The sequence below is a fragment of the Eptesicus fuscus genome, chromosome 20 (assembly GCF_027574615.1).
Source record: "Eptesicus fuscus isolate TK198812 chromosome 20, DD_ASM_mEF_20220401, whole genome shotgun sequence".
NCBI classification, from domain to species: domain Eukaryota; kingdom Metazoa; phylum Chordata; class Mammalia; order Chiroptera; family Vespertilionidae; genus Eptesicus; species Eptesicus fuscus.
This window is the reverse complement of record NC_072492.1, coordinates 51,752,559-51,772,427: the sequence shown is the minus strand read 5'-3', so window position 1 is coordinate 51,772,427 and position 19,869 is coordinate 51,752,559. Positions and strand designations below refer to the sequence as shown.

At 59.9% G+C, this 19,869-nt stretch overlaps 1 protein-coding gene across 1 annotated transcript; it reads right to left on the bottom strand.

Annotated features, from left to right (window-relative positions):
• Window positions 1–3,829: 3,829 nt before the first annotated feature.
• On the bottom strand, window positions 3,830–19,163 carry METRNL (meteorin like, glial cell differentiation regulator). Its single transcript, XM_054709561.1, has 4 exons — window positions 18,917–19,163; window positions 13,266–13,651; window positions 5,508–5,567; window positions 3,830–4,320 (listed from the first exon to the last, which is right to left on the bottom strand). Exons 1-4 carry the CDS (start codon window positions 19,087–19,089, stop codon window positions 4,007–4,009), a joined length of 933 nt encoding a protein of 310 aa, XP_054565536.1. The 5' UTR covers window positions 19,090–19,163; the 3' UTR covers window positions 3,830–4,006.
• Between the last annotated feature and the right edge of the window lie 706 nt (window positions 19,164–19,869).

The following is a 19,869-nucleotide window of genomic DNA, read 5'->3' as shown; positions in this document are numbered from 1 at the left end:
AGGCTCCGGGGAGAATCTGCTTCTTGCCTTTTCTTTTCTTTTCTTTTTCTTAGTACGTTATGACACCTTATTCATTTGTTAAATGTTGCTTCTTGCCTTTTCAACTCCCGGAGACCAGTCCCTTGCTGGCCTGTGACCCCTCTCCTTCCTCCACCTGCACAGCCAGTCTCCTGGCCGCCCTCAGTCCCCCCCCCCCCCCCCCAATCTTCCTCCTGCTTCGTTTCTAAGGCCCTGGGGTGACACTAGGTCACCAGCAGGTCCAGGTCCCTAGTGACATGTGCACAGGGGCCAGGATGAGAACATCTCTGGGGCCACTCACCGTGGACACAGGACAGGATCCGATGACAGAAATGGGCCCCATACGTGGAAACCTGGCCCACTGGGCAGGAATCACAGAAACGCGGGCTGTCAACAGGAGACCCTGTTCCCCGGTCATGTGGGCTGAGCAGTTTTCTCGGTGCTGACAGGAGGCAGGAGTCCAGAGAGAACCCTGCTGGCTTTGTAAGTGGCCGGGTGCTGGGTCCCTTTCCTTACCCCTCCCCCTCTCCCCAGCCTCCAAGTCACATCTGCTCCTCCCAGAAACCAGCCCTGAGCTCAGACCTCAGAGCTCACATTGCACCTCACCTCAATTCTCACCCGCCCATGCCCACGTGCCCCCCCCCCCACACACACACACCAGGATGAGTCACATCTGGGGGCAGGGACTAGGCTCCCCAAGGGTCCCAGTGCTGGAGGCAGAGCACAGCCCCAGAGAGCCTGACTCAGAGAGCCTGATTCAAAACCCCAATTCTTCCCCAGCAAAGAAAGCAAGGCGCCCCAGGCTGAAAGGACACCTGTTGTGGGGGGCCAGCCTGGCCTGGGCATCCGGTGAGGCCTTTGCCTGGGGCCAGCTTGCTACCAGAAGCCAGGACAGGAAGACCCACATGAGGTCTTGAGGTTCCCCTGGGTCCCAGTTGGCTACACAGGTGAATGCAGACCTCATGTGAGTACATGCACCCCACAGCTGTGGCCCACAGGAAACAAGACCCAGGGTATGAGGAGATGCTCCCAGCTGGAGGCCACAGGGTTAGCCTGACTCCTCAGGTGTCAGGCCGGGGTGAGGGGGGTCGGGAGGAGAGGTGGGTGCCCCTGAGTCCTCAGGGCGTCCAGACCCCAACAGAAGGTCAAGACCAGGGTTCCTCCCCACATTTCCTTGGGGGGGGGGGGGCGCGGGGCGGGGCAGAAGAGTGGAGAGGAAGAGCGTGCCCAGGATTCACCTCCCCCAGCACAGGAGGGAGGTCACAGGCTGCAGGGAGCTAAGAAGGTGTGTTTCCCGATTGTGATGTCACTGGATAGGCCCAAACCAGGGTTCTTCCCACCGGCATGTGTTAGAAGAGGGTCCCAGTGCCACTGAGGCAGGAGAACTAGGACATCCTTTAGAACTTGCCGGGGGCGGGGGGTTTGGGGGATCATGTTGGGGGCCTGCAGTGGGTGGGGAAATGCAGAGGTGAAATCAGGGATGTCTCATTTCTGGACATGAAGGAGGAGGGAGCAGGGAAACTGGTGCTGGGAGGCCCGGGCTTGTGCTTCCAGCAGGAGGTAGAGGGAGGGGCAGTGGGGGCCACTGGACAGGACCGGTGGGATCTGGAGCACATGGTGGCGAGGGGGCTCCCACATGCCTCCCCTTCAACCTCTTTATGGAGCCACAGAAGGGTCCACTCCCAAGTGACTGGACCTGCATCGCAGGACAGAGCATGGGTCAGAGGACCCTATGGAGACTCTCCAGGGCCTCGCCTGGTCCCTCAGGGCTGCACCATGTGGGGGCTTCCCCAGGACCGACGTGGAAGGCTGGCGTACATGGTGGTCTCAGATGCCCACATGAGGCTCTGGGCAGCAAGAGGGCACTGGCATAGGGGCTCTGTGCTCCCTCAGAAATGGGGACCCTCCAGGCCTGCCCCATGCCCAGCAGCCCTGACGACGCGGGGATATTGTGCTGGGCACTAAGCTCAGAGGCCATGGAAACAAGGCTCACCCCGCAGCCACCCCGTGGTCACTCCACAGCCATCTCGCAGGGATTCAGGCCCCCGTCAGCAGGGCTGGACCTCACCTGACCCCCTTGCAGACCGTCTCCCACGGAGAGAACGCTGCTGTGCGCCCGACATCGCTCACAGGTCAGGCCCATAGGTCCCATCATCCCTGCACTGATGTCAGGAGGAACGCCAGCCCCGAAACCGAAACCCAACATTCTGGTTCTGCAGCCTCGGCTGCCCTGCAGGCCTCCTGTCAGAGTCAGAGGGGCTGGGCCAGCACAGAGAAGCCAGCACAGCCCAGGAGCAGGTCAGCCGTCCCTGTGCTGCTGTCACACATCCTCCGGTCAAAACCCGCCAGCTATTGGTCCCAGGAGGACCTGTTCTTGTCACCAACCAGCGGCTTCAGGCCAGCGCCCTGCTTCTTGTGGTGCAGGTGCTGAGCACCTGCTTCTTGTTGTGACCTGCAGGAGCTCACAGACCTGTGCCAGGACACACCTGGGCCAGGGCACCTGTCAGGACACGCCTGAGCCAGGGCCCACCTGTCCATATACATGTGAGCTGGTGAACACCTGTGTTGGCTCACAAACCTGTGCCAGCACACACCCAGGCCAGGGCCCACCTGTCAGGACACACCTGAGCCAGGGCCCACCTGTCTGTATACATGTGAGCCGGTATACATACGTGTCAGCTCACACCTGTGCCAGAGCATACCTGGCCTGGCACAATGGCCACACGGTACGTCTTCAGTGCAGCCAACATGATGCTCACTGACCACTGTGGGCCCCTCCTGGGTTGTCTTTCGGTCTCACAGCTGCTGAGACATCACCTGATTCATATCTGAGGACGATGGCCCAGGCCTGATCATTTGACACCAGTGACCCTGTACTGGGGTACATAGTGTCCCCCAAAATTCACATCTATTCAGAAATTGTGAATGTGAACTTACCTGGAAATGGGTTTTTACAGATGTGATCACATTGAGGTGACTGAGCCCCCATCTAGTGACCGGTGTCCTAAGAGGGAAACGTAGACACAGGACATGGAGGGGGAAGGCCTGTGATGACAGAGGGGCGGTTGGGACGCCCAGGACTGTGCAGCCACTCGAAGTCGGGAGACACAGGGAGGCTCCTTCCCTAGAGCCGAGAGGGAGCGCCAGCCGCCCTGGCCTCAGAGAATGTGGGGTTGAAGCCCCTGTTGTAGTCACTTGTTATGGCAGCTACAGGACACTCTTATCCTTAAGGATATGGGGTCACTGATCCCAGCCCTGCCAGCCCCTGGGTGTCCAGAGGCTTGCTGTGGGCTGGGGCATTTGGGGGAAGTTGGGGTCAAAGAGTAGGATCTGGGTTAACAGGAAGGAGGAGGGGGCATCTGGCTGAGACCAGCGCATCCCTGGAGTGTAGGGGTAACAGGGCACTTAGTGGGGCCCATGGAAGCCCTGCTGCCAGGGCCCTGGGGCTCCCAGGAGAAGCCCTCTGTCAGCGCCCAGCTCAGCACCCGGGCACCAGCCTGGCCACTGCCATGCCATCGCCCATCAGGTGGGGGCGCCGATTCCCTGGAGGGAGGCCGCTGCAGCCCCAAATGAGCTCGGCTGGCAAACCATGTTCTTCAAAAAGCAAAAACCAAGTGAAAACAATGACAAGTATTTGGCTCCATAGATCTCCGTGGTAAGAAACACTGAACAGTAGGCAAGCTTTGCACAAAGCCTGGTGCTGGGGTTCGCCTGGGCCACGGCCCCCCAAACACTAGCCAAATGAAATGAAGTCAGGTGTCTTTGAAAAACCGCGTGCAGTGGCGCACAAAGGCATGGAGTATTTCCTATGGACATTTCTTTTTTTTTAAAAAAAAATATAATAACTTAGTTTGCATTTTACAGCATTTCCAACCAATTGGTTGGGGTCTCCTTGGCCGGAACTCGTGCATCAGACTCCACACGTGATCGCCAGGCGTCCACCCCGATAATTGGTTCACCCTGCGGTCACCCCGCAGCCACCCTGTGGTCACTCCACAGCCATCTCGCAGGGATTCAGGCCCCTCGCCTCTGCGTCCCGGTACATCCGCTGGAAGTCCTCCAGGCGTGGGGCGCAGCCCAGCCGGGCCTCCCCGAAGTGCATGTGTCCCGTGAAGAGGAACTCGCCGCGCCCGGGCCGGACGCCGCAGGCCAGCAGCGTGGAGATGCGGCCCCGCCAGCCGCCCCCGGGCACCGCACGGAACACCCTACTCTTCTGCCGGTAGATGCGGCTCACGCGCAGGTGGATGGCCGACTCCTGCCGCTCGGGGGCGTGGGTGACATCCTGGATGGCTCCTCGGACCACTGCGGAGGGGAGGACACGGGGTCAGTGGGGTCAGTGAGTTGGGCAGGGCCGGGTCAGTGAGGGGGGCAGGGGATGGGCCAGTGAGGTGGGCAAGGATGCCCGCTGAGCAAACAGCACGCTGCCATTCGGTGTGAGCAGGCCCTGGGATGGAAGCCGGTCCTGACCTCTGCATCCCAGAACTTCTCCTTAAAGAGACAACTCCTGCCCTAGCCGGTTTGGCTCAGTGGATACAGCGTTGGCCTGTGGACCAAGGGGTCCCGGGTTCCATTCTGGTCAAGGACACATGCCCGGTTGCAGGCTCCTTCCCAGCCCAGGCCCTGTTTGGGGCACATGCAGGAGACAACTAATCGGTGTGTTTCTCTCACATCAATGTTTCTCTCTGTCTTTCCCTCTCTCTTCCACTCTCTCTAAAAATCAATGGGAAATATCCTCGGGTGAGGATTTAAAAAAAGAAAGGACAACTCCTGGGCGGGAGGCTGCCTGGGGTGGTCCCAGCACTCGGCTCTGTCAGAGGTGGGAGGCCCAGCCACACGTGTGGGAGAACATGGAAGAAATAAGCCACTTGGTGCGTCAGATGTTCAAGTTGGGACAAGAACAGTAACGAGAGTTAATACACAAGATCTGCATCAAGACTGGAGAGGGTGCCGCTGAGGGGCGGAGGGTGAGGGAGGACAGGGCAGAGAGAGGGCTCATCACACAGGGTCCGCCCTTGTGGGCCCAGTAAGAAGCCTATGGTTCCACAGGAACCTGCCCTCCGGGTGGCTGCCCTCGGGCTTGGGGCTCAATTCGCCCAGCTGTGCCAGCTGCCATCCTCTGCCTGAGCTGAGTCCCTGACCTCGGCCCTGGGTCCTACCAGGACCTGGAACTCCCACTGTGGCCCCAGTGGGGGGCCTGGCGGAGGGTGAGGCTCTGAGGTGAGGCTTCCAGAGCGATGACGTCATGTGCAAAGTGGGACAATGCCCCTTGATCACCTTAAATAACAGGAATTCCCAGCCCTCTCCCTGCCCTGCACTAGGTCCCTTCCCTGGGGCTGGAGTCACGCGGGTGCAGCCCTGTGACCCATGGAAGAGGGGCACCAAGCCCAGGGGCCTCACAGCCCCCTCCCTGCAGAGGTCGGTGCCAGTGCCAGAAGGTTCTCTGGGACCAGGTGGGGCGCCCTCCCCGCAGCGGGAACCAGGGCACTCACCGAAGTCACTGGTGCAGACTGCCAGGAGCACCTCGGTGTCGCTGCAGGGCCGGCAGGGAGCTGCAGGAGAGAGCAGGGAGGGGGGCATCAGGCAGGGCATGGATGTGCATGGATACAGACCTGCCCCGCAGCGGGGCCCCTCCACACTGGACAACACCCCAAAGGTGCTCTGATTTCTGGCAGCGCCTCTACGACCCCCGGCGCCAGAGTCACACCGCGGCCTCAGTGTGCAGGCTGGGGGCTGACTGCAGGGACCCCAGGCCCACCACCCAGTGCAGGACGGGCCTGGCCCCACTCAGTGGTCAGAGCAGCTGTGCCCCACGAGCAGCTACTGGACTCAGTGAAATCCTTCCGTGCTCAACACCAACGCAGACCAGCGTGCGCTGAGCAAAGCCTGTCCTTCCGCCCATCACTCCGCCTCCGCAGCCACTCCCCGAAATGCCAGGGCCGCCCACTCACACGCCGCCTGCTCCTCAGCGTCCCCCCTGCCACCTCCATTCCACAGGGGGTCGAGATTCTGCCTGGGAGGACCCACGAGGCGGCAGCCTACTAGGTGTACCGATTAATAATGCGGATTTTTTTTTCAATAGATGGAGTTACGCATAGCTTGATATATATGCGATTTTATATGTATCCTATTTTGTTGTATTTGACATATGAAGCTTCAAGCCTTCATATGTCAAATTTTCAGAAGGTGTTAACATCATAGATATTTTTACACTTAAAAATGTCGAATATCGTGCCAAAAAAAAAAAGCATTTGCGGGAAGTTTTAATTCATTACTTTATTTTGAAGAAAAGTGCTGCTGAAAGTGATCGTATACTTCGGGAAGCTTATGGTGAATATGCTCCATCTCAAGACACTTGTGAACGCTGGTTTAAACGCTCTAAAAGTGATGATTTCGATGTGAAAGACAAAGAACGTCCAGGTCAACCATAAAAGTTTGAAGACCAACAAGCATTATTGGATGAAGATGCATGTCAAACTCAAAAACAACTTGCAGAAAGATTAAACGTTGCTCAGCAAACAATTCCCGGTCATTTACAAGCAATGGGAAAGATTTTAAAGGAAGGAAAATGGGTGCCACATCAACTGAACAAAAGACAAATGGAAAACCGAAAAGTCATCAGTAAAATGTTGCTTCAACAGCACGAAAGAAAGTCTTTTTTGCATCGAATTGTGACTGGCGAGGAAAAGTGGATTTATTCTGAGAATCCCAAACGCACAAAATCATGGGTTGATCCAGGTCAACCATCAACATTGACTGCAAGGCCAAATCGCTTCGGAAAGAAGACAATGCTCTGCATTTGGTGGGATCAGGAAGGTGTGGTGTATTAAGGAGCTTCTAAAACCAGGTGAAACCATTAATACTGATCGCTACCAACAATAAATAATCAATCTGAACCATGCTTTGATCGTAAAATGACCAGATGGGCCAGAAGACACGGCAAAATAATTTTGCTTCATGATGACACACCATCACACACTTCAAAACCAGTGCGAAGAAGTGGACAATTGGGTCTCTGAATGGTCTGCCTCAAAACAAGAAAAGTTCTATTGGGACAGTATCCACAAATTACCTGAAAGATGGGGGAAATGTGTAGCTAGCAATGGACGTTACTTTGAATAAAGCACTTTTAATGTTTCTCTTGAAATTATCGTGTTTTCTTTGGATCACAAAATCCGAATTATTAACCGGTTAATAGTTAATCTGCACTATTAACTGGTTAATAATTAACCGCATTTTAGCTGGTTAATTGTTAATCCACATTATTAACCGGTTAATAGGTAATCCATATTATTAACCGGTTAATAGTTAATCTGCATTATTAACCATAATAATGAGGATTTTGTAATCAAAGAAAACACAATAACTTCAAGAGAAACATCAAAAGTGCTTTGTTGAAAGTAATGTCCATCTCTAGCTACACATTTCCCCCATCTTTCAGGTAATCTGTGGATACCGTCCCAATAGAACTTTTCTTGTTTTGAGGCCATTGAGGCCATTCAGAGACCCATTTGTCCACTTCTTTGTACGTTTTGAAGTGCTGCTCAGAAAGTGTGTGTGCCATTGATCGGAACAAGTGGTAATCTGAAGGAGCAACACCACAAAATAGCACACATATCAAACCGCATATATATCAACATATGTGTAACTCCATCTAGTGAAACAAAATCCGCATTATTAACCGGTACACCTAGTAAAGGTATCGTGAACAACGAGGCCCTAGGACCCTTCTAACTCCCCTTCCCCAGACCCCACCTGGCCTTGAGCCCCAGTGACCCCTCTAAACACCCAAATGCCTTTCAGAGCAGCCCAGTCACAGAATCCCCTGAGTTCCCTGAAACCCCTACCTGGGGGGGAAGGTGGGGGGGCTGGCTTCCCAGAGCCAGACGGGCCTTACGAAAAGCCCTGCTCCCCCAGCCCTCCCTCTCCTCTCAGGTGGGCACAAGGTCTCAGAAAGGTGTGGGGGTGGGGGAGGCAGAAACCTGGGGCTCTGGTGACTCCCCCAGGGACCACGCACTCCTTTACTCGGTGGTGGATTTGGGAAAATACAATTTATTACTTGACTACCACATTGCTCCTTTCAAGGCCTCTCCCTCGCCCGTTTTGAGTTTCTAAGTTTTTGCACAAATTCTCCTAACTCCATAGAAACTTGAGGCACTCCCTGTGACCCTTTCCTGTTCTAAAGGCCCCGGACCTCCCTGGCCTTGGCACTCACTGGGCCTGGACGACACTAATCCTGTCTGGGTGCCTGGCTGGCTGCCCTTGCAGCCTGGGAACAGGGCTGAGCATCACCTGCCCAGGGGCTGCCCGACCTCCTCCAGGAGCCCGTGGGGACCAGGCAAGGCACAGACGAGCAGCAGCAGAGAGGCCTCCGGGGCCAGAATGTGCATGGCCATGGGGCCCGGCACACAGGGCCTCTGGGGTGCCTGGGGTGGACGTGAGCGTCCAGAGCGCGGGTGCCGCCGTCCCGCCTACGGGCAGTGTGGGTGCAGCATCCCAGTGCAGCTCAGTGAGGCCTGACTCACCGCACCACCACCCCCGCCCTCCCGGCCCCGCACCCACCGCCCGGCTCCTGTGAAGTTATCAGGAGCTGCAGAGCAAGAAGAGCCTGTTGAATGAATGGGTTGGAAGCCGCGTCCACCCAGCCTCCAGGCAGGCGCCTCCCCACCCAGCTCTGAACCCCAAGCCTTTGCCTGCCTGCAGCCTCGGCCTGCAGGAGTGGACCCCAGCCTCAAGGCCTATCTTACAAAAGGGGGTGGTGAGCCCTGGCGGGTGGCTCAGTGGGTTGGAGTGCTGTCCCATACACCAAAAGGTTGCGGGTTCGATCCCAGCAGGGCGGGGTGGGCACATACAGGAGGCAACCAATAGATATTTCTCTCTGGCATCCATGTCTCTCTCTCTCTCTCTCTCCCTTCCTCTCTTTCTAAAATGAATAAAAACATATCTTTGGGTGAGGATTTTAAAAAAAGATGGTGGCCAACTAGGGGCCCCTCATCCCTCTCACCCACTGGGGACCTGCTGCCCATGCCGCCCTCGATGGAGCCGCACGGTGGGCGTGATGACGAAGGAGCACATGGCACGGCCGGCTCTGTGGGCTCTTATTCTGCCCTGTGAGCAAGAGGCGGGGAGCAGCGGTGACTTCCCATCCCGGCTGGCATACCCAGCGCACGGGATCAGCGGCCTCAGCCTGGGGTCCCTCTGCAGTTGGGTGCCGGCCTCGGCAGTTCTCCCCAGAAGGCAGGTTCCCCTCAGCAGCCAGGTGTGCGGTGGGTGCAGCGCAGGTGGGTGGGAGGTGAGGGGCCGTGCAAGCTCACACAGCACGTCCCAGGGTCCGAGCCAGCTGAGCTAGGCCGGGGGCACCACTCCAGAGGCAGCAGCCGGGGGGGCCCAGGCTACAGGCTGTGATCAGACCCTAGGCCTGGGCGCGTGTGACCCAGCCTAGAGCTGTGCCCTCTCCGAGGGTCACGGGCCCTGGGACCTCGGCCGAGGGCTGAGGACAGAGGTGGACACTAGCCTCCCTGGCTCACTCCCAGCCCCACTGCAGAAGGTGTGGGCACCCGGTAGCCCTGGGGGAAGGCGGTCAGCAGCCCTGAAAAGCCCCAATGAGCCGATACCATCGACAGCTGAGCTAATAAAGCGTCACCCTGGAGACTTCCCTCCTACAACTCTGAGCTTCACAAAGCAGAGGTCACCTTTGTGGAAACCCAGTCTGTGGACGCCAAGAGAAGCAATCTGGAAACAATTATTAATCGGAGTCGGGCTCATAAAGGCTGTGGAATGCACTGGTCTCAGGCGCATCCAATCTCCTTTCCTTACGGGGAGCCGGGGAGGGGTTGCCAACGGGCTGGCTGGAATGCTGGCCCGTGTCTCATGGAGAGGGGAGGGCTGGGGTGTGGACATCCCAGGAAGGTTACTCTGGAATGTGCATAAAATGAACTGAACGAAGGAAAAAATAGCAGGGTCAGGGAGACGGGCCAGGGCCATGCAGGGGCCCAGGTGGGACACAGGGGCCCAGGTGAGGCCAGCAGGCACAGGAGGGAGGGAGTGGGCGGGTGCCTTCTGTCAGAACCTTGCCACCCCGAGGGGCTTGCAGATGGTCAGATGGACCCTGGTCCCGACTGCCCGCGTAAGGGCAACTGGGTGGACGAACACAATTTCCAGAGAGAAAACCGTACGTGAGGGCACCCAGCGGGTCAGCTGGTGACAGGCGGGCAGTAGATGCTGAGTTGTAACAGGGAGTGAGGAGAAGAGAGAAACCAGAATGTGGTGAACGCAGCTGGAATGTGGTCTGTATTCACGGAGACCAAGCAGGCGCTGAGCTGCCGGCAAAGGCTCTGGAGCCGCCTCCAATGATCAACCACCTCCACCTCTGAGGTCACACAACCCCAGGCCCCAGATGACCCCGCCAGGGTCCCAGCTGGCCACCAGCACCTCCTCCTGTCCTGTTCCCTCCCGACCTCTTCCTCGCCAGGAAGGCCACACCCTTCCACCCCAAATGGGCAAGGCGAAAAAAATTACACAATAATTACAGAGGCCAGAGAAGCCGCCGAGGCAGGAAATAAACGATCCTTGCAAAAATACAAAGTTTTCTCCTTTCCTGTTTCCCGGCAATACTGAAGTTTCGTCACACTCCTTCTGAACTTTGCTACTCTCCCCCACAGCCATCAAGGCCACCCCCAAACGCTGAGGTGCCAGAGAGGGCCCCTCAGCAGGGGCCTCTGCACCCCTGGGACGACCCCAGGAATCATCTGCCCCCAGCTCATCAAACAGAGCAGGTTTTAAAGGGGACGGGTGATGAGGCCCATCAGACCTGTGGGACCGGGGCTGCCCACCACCTCTGATGCCCCTGAGCCTGTGATGGAGCGATTTCCGTGTGTTCACAGCCAGCTTCTGCCCACCCTCCAGCTGTGGATCTGAAATTCCACTGTCTCCCCGCCCCCCTTGTCTGCTCCCAGGGGTGGGATGCTGTAGGTGGATGTCCCAGGAGCCCAGAGCGTGGATGTGCCCAAGCGGTGAGGTCTGCTACTCGGCCCCCGAGCAGTAAAAAAACCAGACTGGAATCTGGGGCCCACCTGGGCTGCCCCACACGAACCGGGGACACAAGGTCTGTCTTGGTTCCCCAGTGCCTGACGCAGTGACCCCCTCCCTCCCTGGCTGGTCACCCCCACACACCCACCAGCCCACTGGGTGATGGCGGGTCCTGGAGTGCCTGTTTCCTTGAGTGCTGGGACCCCGGGGGAGGACAGTCCCCCCGGCAGCCAGGCCAGGTTCTACCCCGAGACCCCAACCGATGTTCCAGGCATGACACGGAGCTGCATCTGGCCGCTCCCTTCCTTTCATGTCCTGCCAGATGGGTTCAGGGCCATGGAAGGAGTGTCCATGTTACTCAGGTGCCCTGGCGAGGCCCACAGAGGCAGTGGGAGTTGGGGGCGCACAGGGAGCCTGTGGCAGCCAAATCCCACTCCCCCTGGGCTGGGGTCCCCTCCCACTGCCCGCCGTCTGCACCTGTCCAGGAGCTGCCTGCCTCTCCCTTCTTGGCTAGTGGTGCGTCTCAGTTCATCAAGGAAGCTGACTACGCAACCCCAGTGGCCAGAGGGCCAACACGTGCTATAAACACTCCCAGCCAACCAGTCAGAGTTGCGGTGGGCGGCAGCTCGCACCTGCCAGGACTCAGCAGGGAGCCTGTCCCTCGGAAGTCAGCACAACTGTCACTCGCGGCTTGTCAGCGGGAGAAGGCAGGTGCTCACTCCCAGGTACACCCATGGGCTCTGGGGTCACCGAGGCCTTGGGCAACCAGGGCCAGAGCAGGACGGAGCTGGCAGCCACGCTCTCTTCCCAGAGCCCGCCTGGCCCAAGGACATCACGGCCGCCAGATGGCCAGTGCCGACATTCCGCATTTCACACCCATTCCTCCGGCATTAAAGGCTTAGGGGCCGTGCCCCGATGAAAGATGAAAGGCGAACACTACGGGCAGAAGAGATGCCCCGACCTCCCCAGCTCCCAGAGCCCTGGGTGCCTCAGAGTCTCTGTCCCATGTTCTGACCCTCGCTGCCACTTGGGGCCATGTTACTCTCCATGTTGGGGCATCTCTCACTGTGGGGTGTTAACAGTGTATGGGCCCGGCCCCCACCTGGCAAGGCCCCAGCACCCCCACCTGACCACCATCCCAGCTGGTCACCAAGAAAACAGCTCCCAGGACAGCACACGCACACGCACACATGTACACACACAGGCACATGCGTGCACACACCCCGAAAGGCATCTTGCTCCTGGAATTGACGCAGATGGTGCGCCCAGAAGCCCGGTAGCCCTACCCTAAACATCACCCCACACATTGAGACACTGTCGTCCTCCGTGCCTCTCAGAGGGAGGGGGGGCCTGGCCCCCGGCGCGGGACCTGCCCTGTGTGAGCATCTCGGGGTCTCGGGCTCCTCCTCCGTCTCCGTCCACAAAACTTTCCAAGGCCACCCTGCCTCCACCCAGCGCCTGGCAGAGAAGGGATGGAAACCTAACGCCAGCTCACCAGCTTCCCACGTGAACACACACACCCTCGGCCCCGAGAGGCCCCTCGAGACCCGCCTCGGCTCCCAGATCACCCCAGCCCCTCAGGAGGGCCAGCAGCAGGGGCTCCTGCCTGCCGGGTGCCCACCACAGCCCCTCTGGCATGTTGCTGGAGTCTCCACAGGCACGCACCCACAAAATTCCTCCAGACCCGGGACGGGCCCAGGATTCAGGATGTCACCACTTTCCACCTGGGATGTGGATCAGCCTCAATTCCCACCCAAGACTCGACATTCCAGGGGCTGCACCCAGAGGAAATGCTGGGACCACTGTGTGAGTGGTAACAGCACCCACTTCCAACGAGTCACGACCAGTCCATGGGAGAAGAGCACACGAGGGATGAGGGCCCATCACAGCTCTGACTACGGCCCTTCTCGGACGCTTGTTACCCTCCACACACACACCTGGGAGATGAATGTCTTGCAGAGTCCAAACACGAACTTTCCAGAACGCAGGCACTACACCTACATCCCACACCCACGACACCGCACAGGTGCCCCCCCAGGAGGGCCCGTCCGCTGGCATCACGATGGCCCTGGCCTCCCCCAGGTCTGAGGCCCACCCTGGGGAACTCCGCAGAGGCTGTGCTGAGGGGGGCGGGAGAAAGTCAGAAGTCTGGCAAATGAGAAGAACCTGGGCCGAGGAGGGGGGCAGCCGGAAGCCCACCCACCAACCCCGGCATCACCCACCTGACAGAGCGTGCAGGTCCGAGCCGGCGTGCCGGCTGCTCAGCTCGTACTGGAAGCCCGTGGTCCTCCGGCTGATGTCCTGCTGGGGCGTCGCCTCCACGAACAGGCCGCCCTGCTCGAAGCCGAAGCAGCGCACCTGGCCGGGCCCGTGGTCCCCGTCCCGGAACAGCAGTTTCAGCGCTCCAGTTTTCTCCAAATAAATATTGGCCCCAGACGAGTCCCCAAGGGGCTTGATGCACAGGGTCAGGGGGCGGGAGGGGGAGATGACGTTGGGTCGCAGGTTGACGCTGAGAGCACCTGTCGGGTACATCCACTCCACAGCACCCGCGGAGCAGCGCAGGTACACCTGCTCCACCTCTTTCCTGTGGGCCTCGTGGGTCAGCCCGCTGTGGAGAGGGGACAGCGTCAGCCGGGCTCCACCCGCTCACCTGCACCACGTCCCGCTCCAGCACTGGCTGCTCCAGGGGAGGGGCAGCCAGCGCCCCAGGCCCTCCCCACGCCCTGACACTCAGTATCGCTGGCCTGCCGGGCTGCAGCTGCAGGTGCCCCAGTGCAGGTGAGAACCAGGGAAAGGATGGATCTTCCAAAACACAATCAAGGGAACACCAGGAGGCCCTAGCTGGCTTGACTCCGTGGATAGAGCACTGGCGTGTGGACTGAAGGGTCAGGCACATGCCCAGGTGGCGGGCTTGATCCCCGGGGTGGGGGTGGGGGCGTGCAGGAGGCAGCTGATCAATGATTCTATCTCATCATTCATGTTTCTATCTATCTCTCTCTCCCTTCCTCTCTGAAATCAATAAAAATATATTTTTTAAAAAGGAAACAGCAGGACAACTCTGGCACCAGCCCAAGTTCCCACTGAGCATGAAGGACCGGAGGCCACAGGAGGTACCCGGGACGCACATCGTAACTCACTCCCTCCAGGGAGCAGCTTATGAATCAATGAGGAATGTTAGCCGTTTGGGGGTCGTTGCTCAGGGTTTTTTTAGAGCCTCACCGGCAGGCATACTTTTTCTATTTTCCTTATGGTGATGATTTGACTGCTTTTTCATTCATCTGCAAACCTGAAGACCCTCCACTGATCACCATATTTTAAAAAATAAACTCAAATGGCATCAAAGATGTGAAAATGAGGTTACGGTCCTCTCCAGGGACAGACTTGGGGAGAAAAGTGTGGAGAAGCCAGAGGGTAGCAGACACCTCGTCTTCCCAGGGGAATTGCTAGAGAAACACGTTCAATCCCCTCCTGAGGAATCTGAGTAGAAAAGAATGAAGCGGTGCAGTGCTCTCCCGGAGACAGGTCTCAGTCAAGTCATCACATTATGTTTCAAGAAACTGAAACCATCAACAACGTTACGGCTTCCCTCCCCTCCTCCAAACTCAATGTCAGTGTCAGCTTGCGCACACACGGTTAGGTTACGTCACAACCACCACGCGGCCCTGGAGCTCCACCAGGGACTGGGCTGTGTTCTATTCCATGAAATTTGGTTCTGATCAGCTCTCAGACAGGTTCACCCACATTCTTGGGATTTTTACGTGGCATAAACAAAGCTCCACTCAGAGCCCTGGCCCCAGTGCGTTACCAGAAACCCTTTCTGCCGAGGAGAAAACACAGAACATATGGTTTGCATTTACTGTGGGTGACTCATGCTCCCGGCTCCCAAAACCCTCACTTTCCACAGGACGGCCCGCGGCTCGCAGTCACTCTGCAGGCCACATCAGAGGGTGGTGCCGGGAGGTGAACCCTCCTAACCCCACACGCCCGGGGTCAGGAGCCGCCAGCCCAGCCTCAGACGCCTACCACGGCTGCACACACGGAACCGACTAACAAATTACAGTCACATAAAACACACACAAGCCCACGTGACTCACAGGTGGGAGTGGGCGTAATTACATGCTGTGTGAAAAATTAGACTAAATGGTAAGTGGTTGCCACGGATCATTATAATCAGCTCTGCTCTTACGCAGCCAAAACAAACTTTACCAGAGTGCCCCTCCTCTCCGGGTTTCCTCTCCGCAAGGGGCAGCTGAACCCTTGCCCCAGCCCAGGCGCCCATTCTCAATCCTCTCTCCCACAAAAACCACTCTGCCTAAGGCTTTCCTTCTGTCAGTGGGGCAGAGGGGGCCCTGGGGGTCGAGGGAGTGAAGAACCCATACCAGAGGCTTCGGGTCCCTCACTAAGGCACCTTATCGGAACCCTGGAGGGGAAAAGAGTGAGGGCCACCCTCCACCCACACCTCAGGCAGGGGCAGGGAAACGCTCATGGGGCAGCCCATGGGGAGGCGGACCTGAGTCGAACCCCGGCCTGCATATAGGACTGTGTACATCTTATGGGGGCACCTGGCCCTGGTTATTCATAAGTCACTCAACTAAAAGAGAACTAGGAACAAAATGAAGGAGGACATACAAGAAACGAGGCCCGCCGTTACATCACCCTTAAACTAACGTCCTCGCTGGCCACAGGAGGGTCTGCGCCATCACGGGCTCTCCGGGCTCTGCCCAGCTTCCGGAAGCACCCAGAGCTCCAGGAATCCCCCAGGCACGCCACAGAGTTCACACCCGTGTCAGTCCCAGGTGGCACGCAAGACCCCCTTTTGGACAAACTCCTCCGCAGTTCACTGGTCTCTCAGCCCAGGACCCGCTGGCTCTTTTTTATTTTTATTTCAGAGAGGAAGGGGGGGGGGGGGGGGAGAGAGAGAAACATCAATGATGAGAGAGACTCATTGATTGGCTGCCTCCTGCAGGCCCCACACTGGGGATGGAACCCACAATCTGGGCATGTGCCCTGACCGGGAATCAAACCGTGACCTCCTGTTTCATAGGTTGACGCTCAAACACTGAGCCGAGCCCAGCCAGCCCGCTGGCTCTTTGAATGAGGACAAGGACTCCTGGCCTGGCTGGTTCCTACCAGGAAATAGAGCCACGTCGCCCACCTCTAAGCTTCCAGCGCCACCTCAGCAAACCTGAAAAAAAACCTCTATTTATGCAAAAACGCACCGTGCCTGAATATTCACTGATGATGGTTTGCTGCAATATTCACGTGACATCTAACCAGCCCCTCCCCGCAAAGCAACTGTTTTCTGATGTGATGAAGCGGCAGGATACGGAGAAAACTGTAGCTCTCCTCAGCCTTAGGGGAGAAGACTGGTTTGATCTAGGAGTACTTAAACTTGGAGTACAGGTCAATGCCTTTTTCCTTTAAAAAAAAAAAAGAGCTGGCAAGTGTCACCGCCCCACACCTGGGGAGCACCTGTGGAAAAGACAGCAGGTTCCGGTGGATGCGGGGTTTTCCAATGGGGTCAGTGTGTGGTGGCGGCAGAGCCCACACCCCTCTCCCCCAGCGGAGCGGGCGCAGACCCTGAGTCACCGGGAGGAAACGGCCTCTTGTTTACGAGGAAAGAAGAGTTTCAGGCCAAGCCCAAGGCAGGAGAGACAGACAGCCCAGGTGTGACGTAGGTCAGTGCCCTGCCCCGGGCAGTGGTCCACCTTTAGGACCAGGCGCAATCCAGACGGGGCCCTGTCCTGTCCAAGAGCGTGGGCGCTGGACTTCAAAACCACCCACTTAGCTCAGTGGGTTAGAGTGTTGTCCAGATACGCCAAGGCTGTGGGTTCAATCCCTGGCCGGGGCACATAAAGAATCAAGCAATGCATGCATCAATAAGTGGACTAACAAATTCATATTCCTCTCTCTCTCTCCCTTCTCTCTCAACATCAATTTTTAAAAAGACAAACCCACACCTACTTAACTGCTTGGAAACACCCAGAAACGCGTGTCAGCCTGTCAGCTATGAGAGGCCCGTGTCATAAAGAGCAACTCCCTCCCTATCAGGGGTCAGAATCCACCTCTTGGGGGGGGGGGGGGGCTGTCTTTACAGAGACTCATAAAAGTCCTGAAGGCTCCAGTCCGCAGGCAGGCAGCACCCTGGCTCCCAGCAAGTAGCATATGATCACTGGGGGTGCAGTCACAGCTCCACTGAGGCTTATGGCCAGGAATGCGATCTGGCAGGCTTCCCCCCACATCCCCCCAATGGCTATGGGGCCTGCAGAGGCGGGGGGTGCACTAGCAATGAAGGAGGCTCAGAGAAGTGTCCCACCTTCTCCAGGTGATAAAAGGTGAAGGGACTCCTCTTCCCTCTGCAAACACCTCCAGGAGCTGGTGCCCCCCTCCCCCCACCCACACACCACTCCCCATCACAACCGCCTCAGGGCTCAGCCCTCCAGGCAGACAGTCCTCCCAGAACCTGGAGCGGGTGTTCGCTCCTCCTTGGGAAACTCAGGCTCACCAGGTGGGACTGGGTTACTGCTTGGATCTGTGGAAGCAGGACACCCCAGGGCCTCCGTTTCCCTGATTCATTCCGGAGAGGCTGCGACGCAGGGAGTTTAATTCTTAGCAGGGGCAGGGGCAGGGGCAGGGGCAGGGGCAGGGGCAGGGGCAGCCCCAGCGGAGGGGTCAGAGGGGTCGGGACGGCGCCAGCCATCTCCAGGCCACCCTCCCCAGAGCCGACCTGCCCTCCACTCGGGTCCAGGCCCGGCTCCTCTATCCCTGATCCAATGTGAGGGGCGCGGGGGTCGGGGCAACCTCGGGGGCCCAGATCTCCGGTCCAGGAAGGGTCATTGCCGGGTCATCGCCAGCGTCCACGAAGAACCGGTCTGCAAGCGCCGCGATGACCGGCGGCTGCCTTGACGCAGAGCCCAGCGCGCGGGCACAGCCCCACCTTCTCGGAAAACCGTCTTCACCCAAAACAATCCCGTGACGTCCCCGCCCCCGCCCCCGCCAGGAGGCGTCTGAAGCGGGGGCTGGCCTGGGGCCCTGCTCCCGGACACCACGACGCCCGGGCCCGGGCGGCCCAGCCCGCGGCGCATTCGGAGGAGACGCGCGACCCCCGAGCAAACTCGCGAGTCGGCAACTTTCGCGGCGCAGGACGGGCCTCGCCACCCGCGAGCTGCCAGCGCGGCCCGGGCGCCGGGGGCGGCGGTTTCTCCTCCGAGTGGCTGCGCCCTCGGGCACCCGCCGCGCGCACGGCGGCCCGCACTCCTCGCTGCGGGTCTCACTTCGGTTTCTGACCAGAAGCCCTTGGCCGCCACCGCGGAGGGGAGCGAAGGAGGGGGGTCCCAGCCCGGCGCGCGCGGCCAAGGGCGGCCTGACCTTCACGGGGCGAGGGCGGGGGGCCCGGCCAGGTCCGCACACGGACCCGCGCACGTGTCTCCGCCCGCACGGACGCGGTCAGCGCTGCGGTCACGGCCACAGCCCCGCTCTGACCACTCGCGCCGCCGCCCCCTCACGCGGACCCGCCGTCCCTTCCCGCTCGGCCCTGAGCGCAGGCCCGGCTCCTCCAGGCCGGGGACCGATCCCGCCCGCGGGCCGGTGGCCGAGGCTGGGGGGGACCCGCGTGGAGACCGGCGCGACCGGGCGCGGGGCGAGCAGGCGGCCGGCCCGGACGGACCCGAGCGCAGCCAGCGCGCCTCCCGGGGCGTCCGCGGGACCCGGGGACCCGGACGCCGCGGGCTCTTTTGTTCTACGGCCGGGGCAGAGGGGGGACAGCGCTCCGCCTGGAGAGGGGACCCCCGAACCCTCGCACGCTCTGCCCGCGGGAAGGGGAGTGAGGAGAGGGACGCGGACCCACGAGCGGGGTCGCCCCGCGAGGACTCACCTCCCTTTCCAGCTGCACAGATCACTCGAGTACTGCGCGCCCGCGCCGCCCAGGAGCGCGGCGAGCAGCAGGGCCAGCGGCAGGAGCGGCGGCCGGGGCAGCGGCGGCGGGGACGGGGGCCCTGGCCACGGCCGCCCCGCGTGCCCCCCGGCCTCCCGCGCCGCGCCCCGCATGCTCTGGATCCCGCGCGCGCCCGCCCAGCAAACCCTCCACTCGCGCGGCCGGGCTCCGAGTCCGGGCGGGTCACGTCGCGCGCCTCCCGCGCCCCCGGCGTGGCCGCCCGCCCATCGCGGCCGCTGGAGCGGCAGGAGCCTCCGGAGCTGCGCGGAGCCCTGCGCCAGCCGCCGCCGCCGGAGCTCTGAAGCCGGCGAGTCAGCAGCCCGGGTCCCGGCTCAGCTGGGGGGCGGTGCCCGCCCGGCCGCCCCGCCCCGCCCCGCCCCGCCCCGCCGGCCGCCGGAACCCCGCCCCCAGCCGCTGGGAGCTGCGCCCCAGAGTCCGGCACCTGGTCCCCGGGCGGGATGCGGGATGCGGCGGTGGCACCCACGTCGGAGGCACGTGGTCCCGCGGGTGGGACAGGGTGGGCGCCACGGAGAGAAGGGGCGCGCGAGGCGGAAGAAGGTCCTGAAAGCCCCGCGAGAGGAGGACGGTGCGTGTATGGCCCTGTGATGCGGGGCGGGGTACAACCCGAGACCCCAAGTCTGTGCGGACCCCCGCCCAGCGCCCGGCCGGCAGTCGTCACGTGGCAGCGGCGCCGCGGCCCGTCACGCAGGCTGAGCTCCGAAGGGCGCTGGGCGGAGGGGGTGCCTGAGCCCATCAGGGTTCTTCCTGGCACCCATGCCCCCTCCGCAGGATCTGAGTGCAGTTTGTGGAGGTTCAGGCTCCGTGGGGGAGGGAGGCCCCGCTGGGGCGGGCTCGCGTGGACTCGAGCACCCGCTCCACAGGGTCTGTGGGTT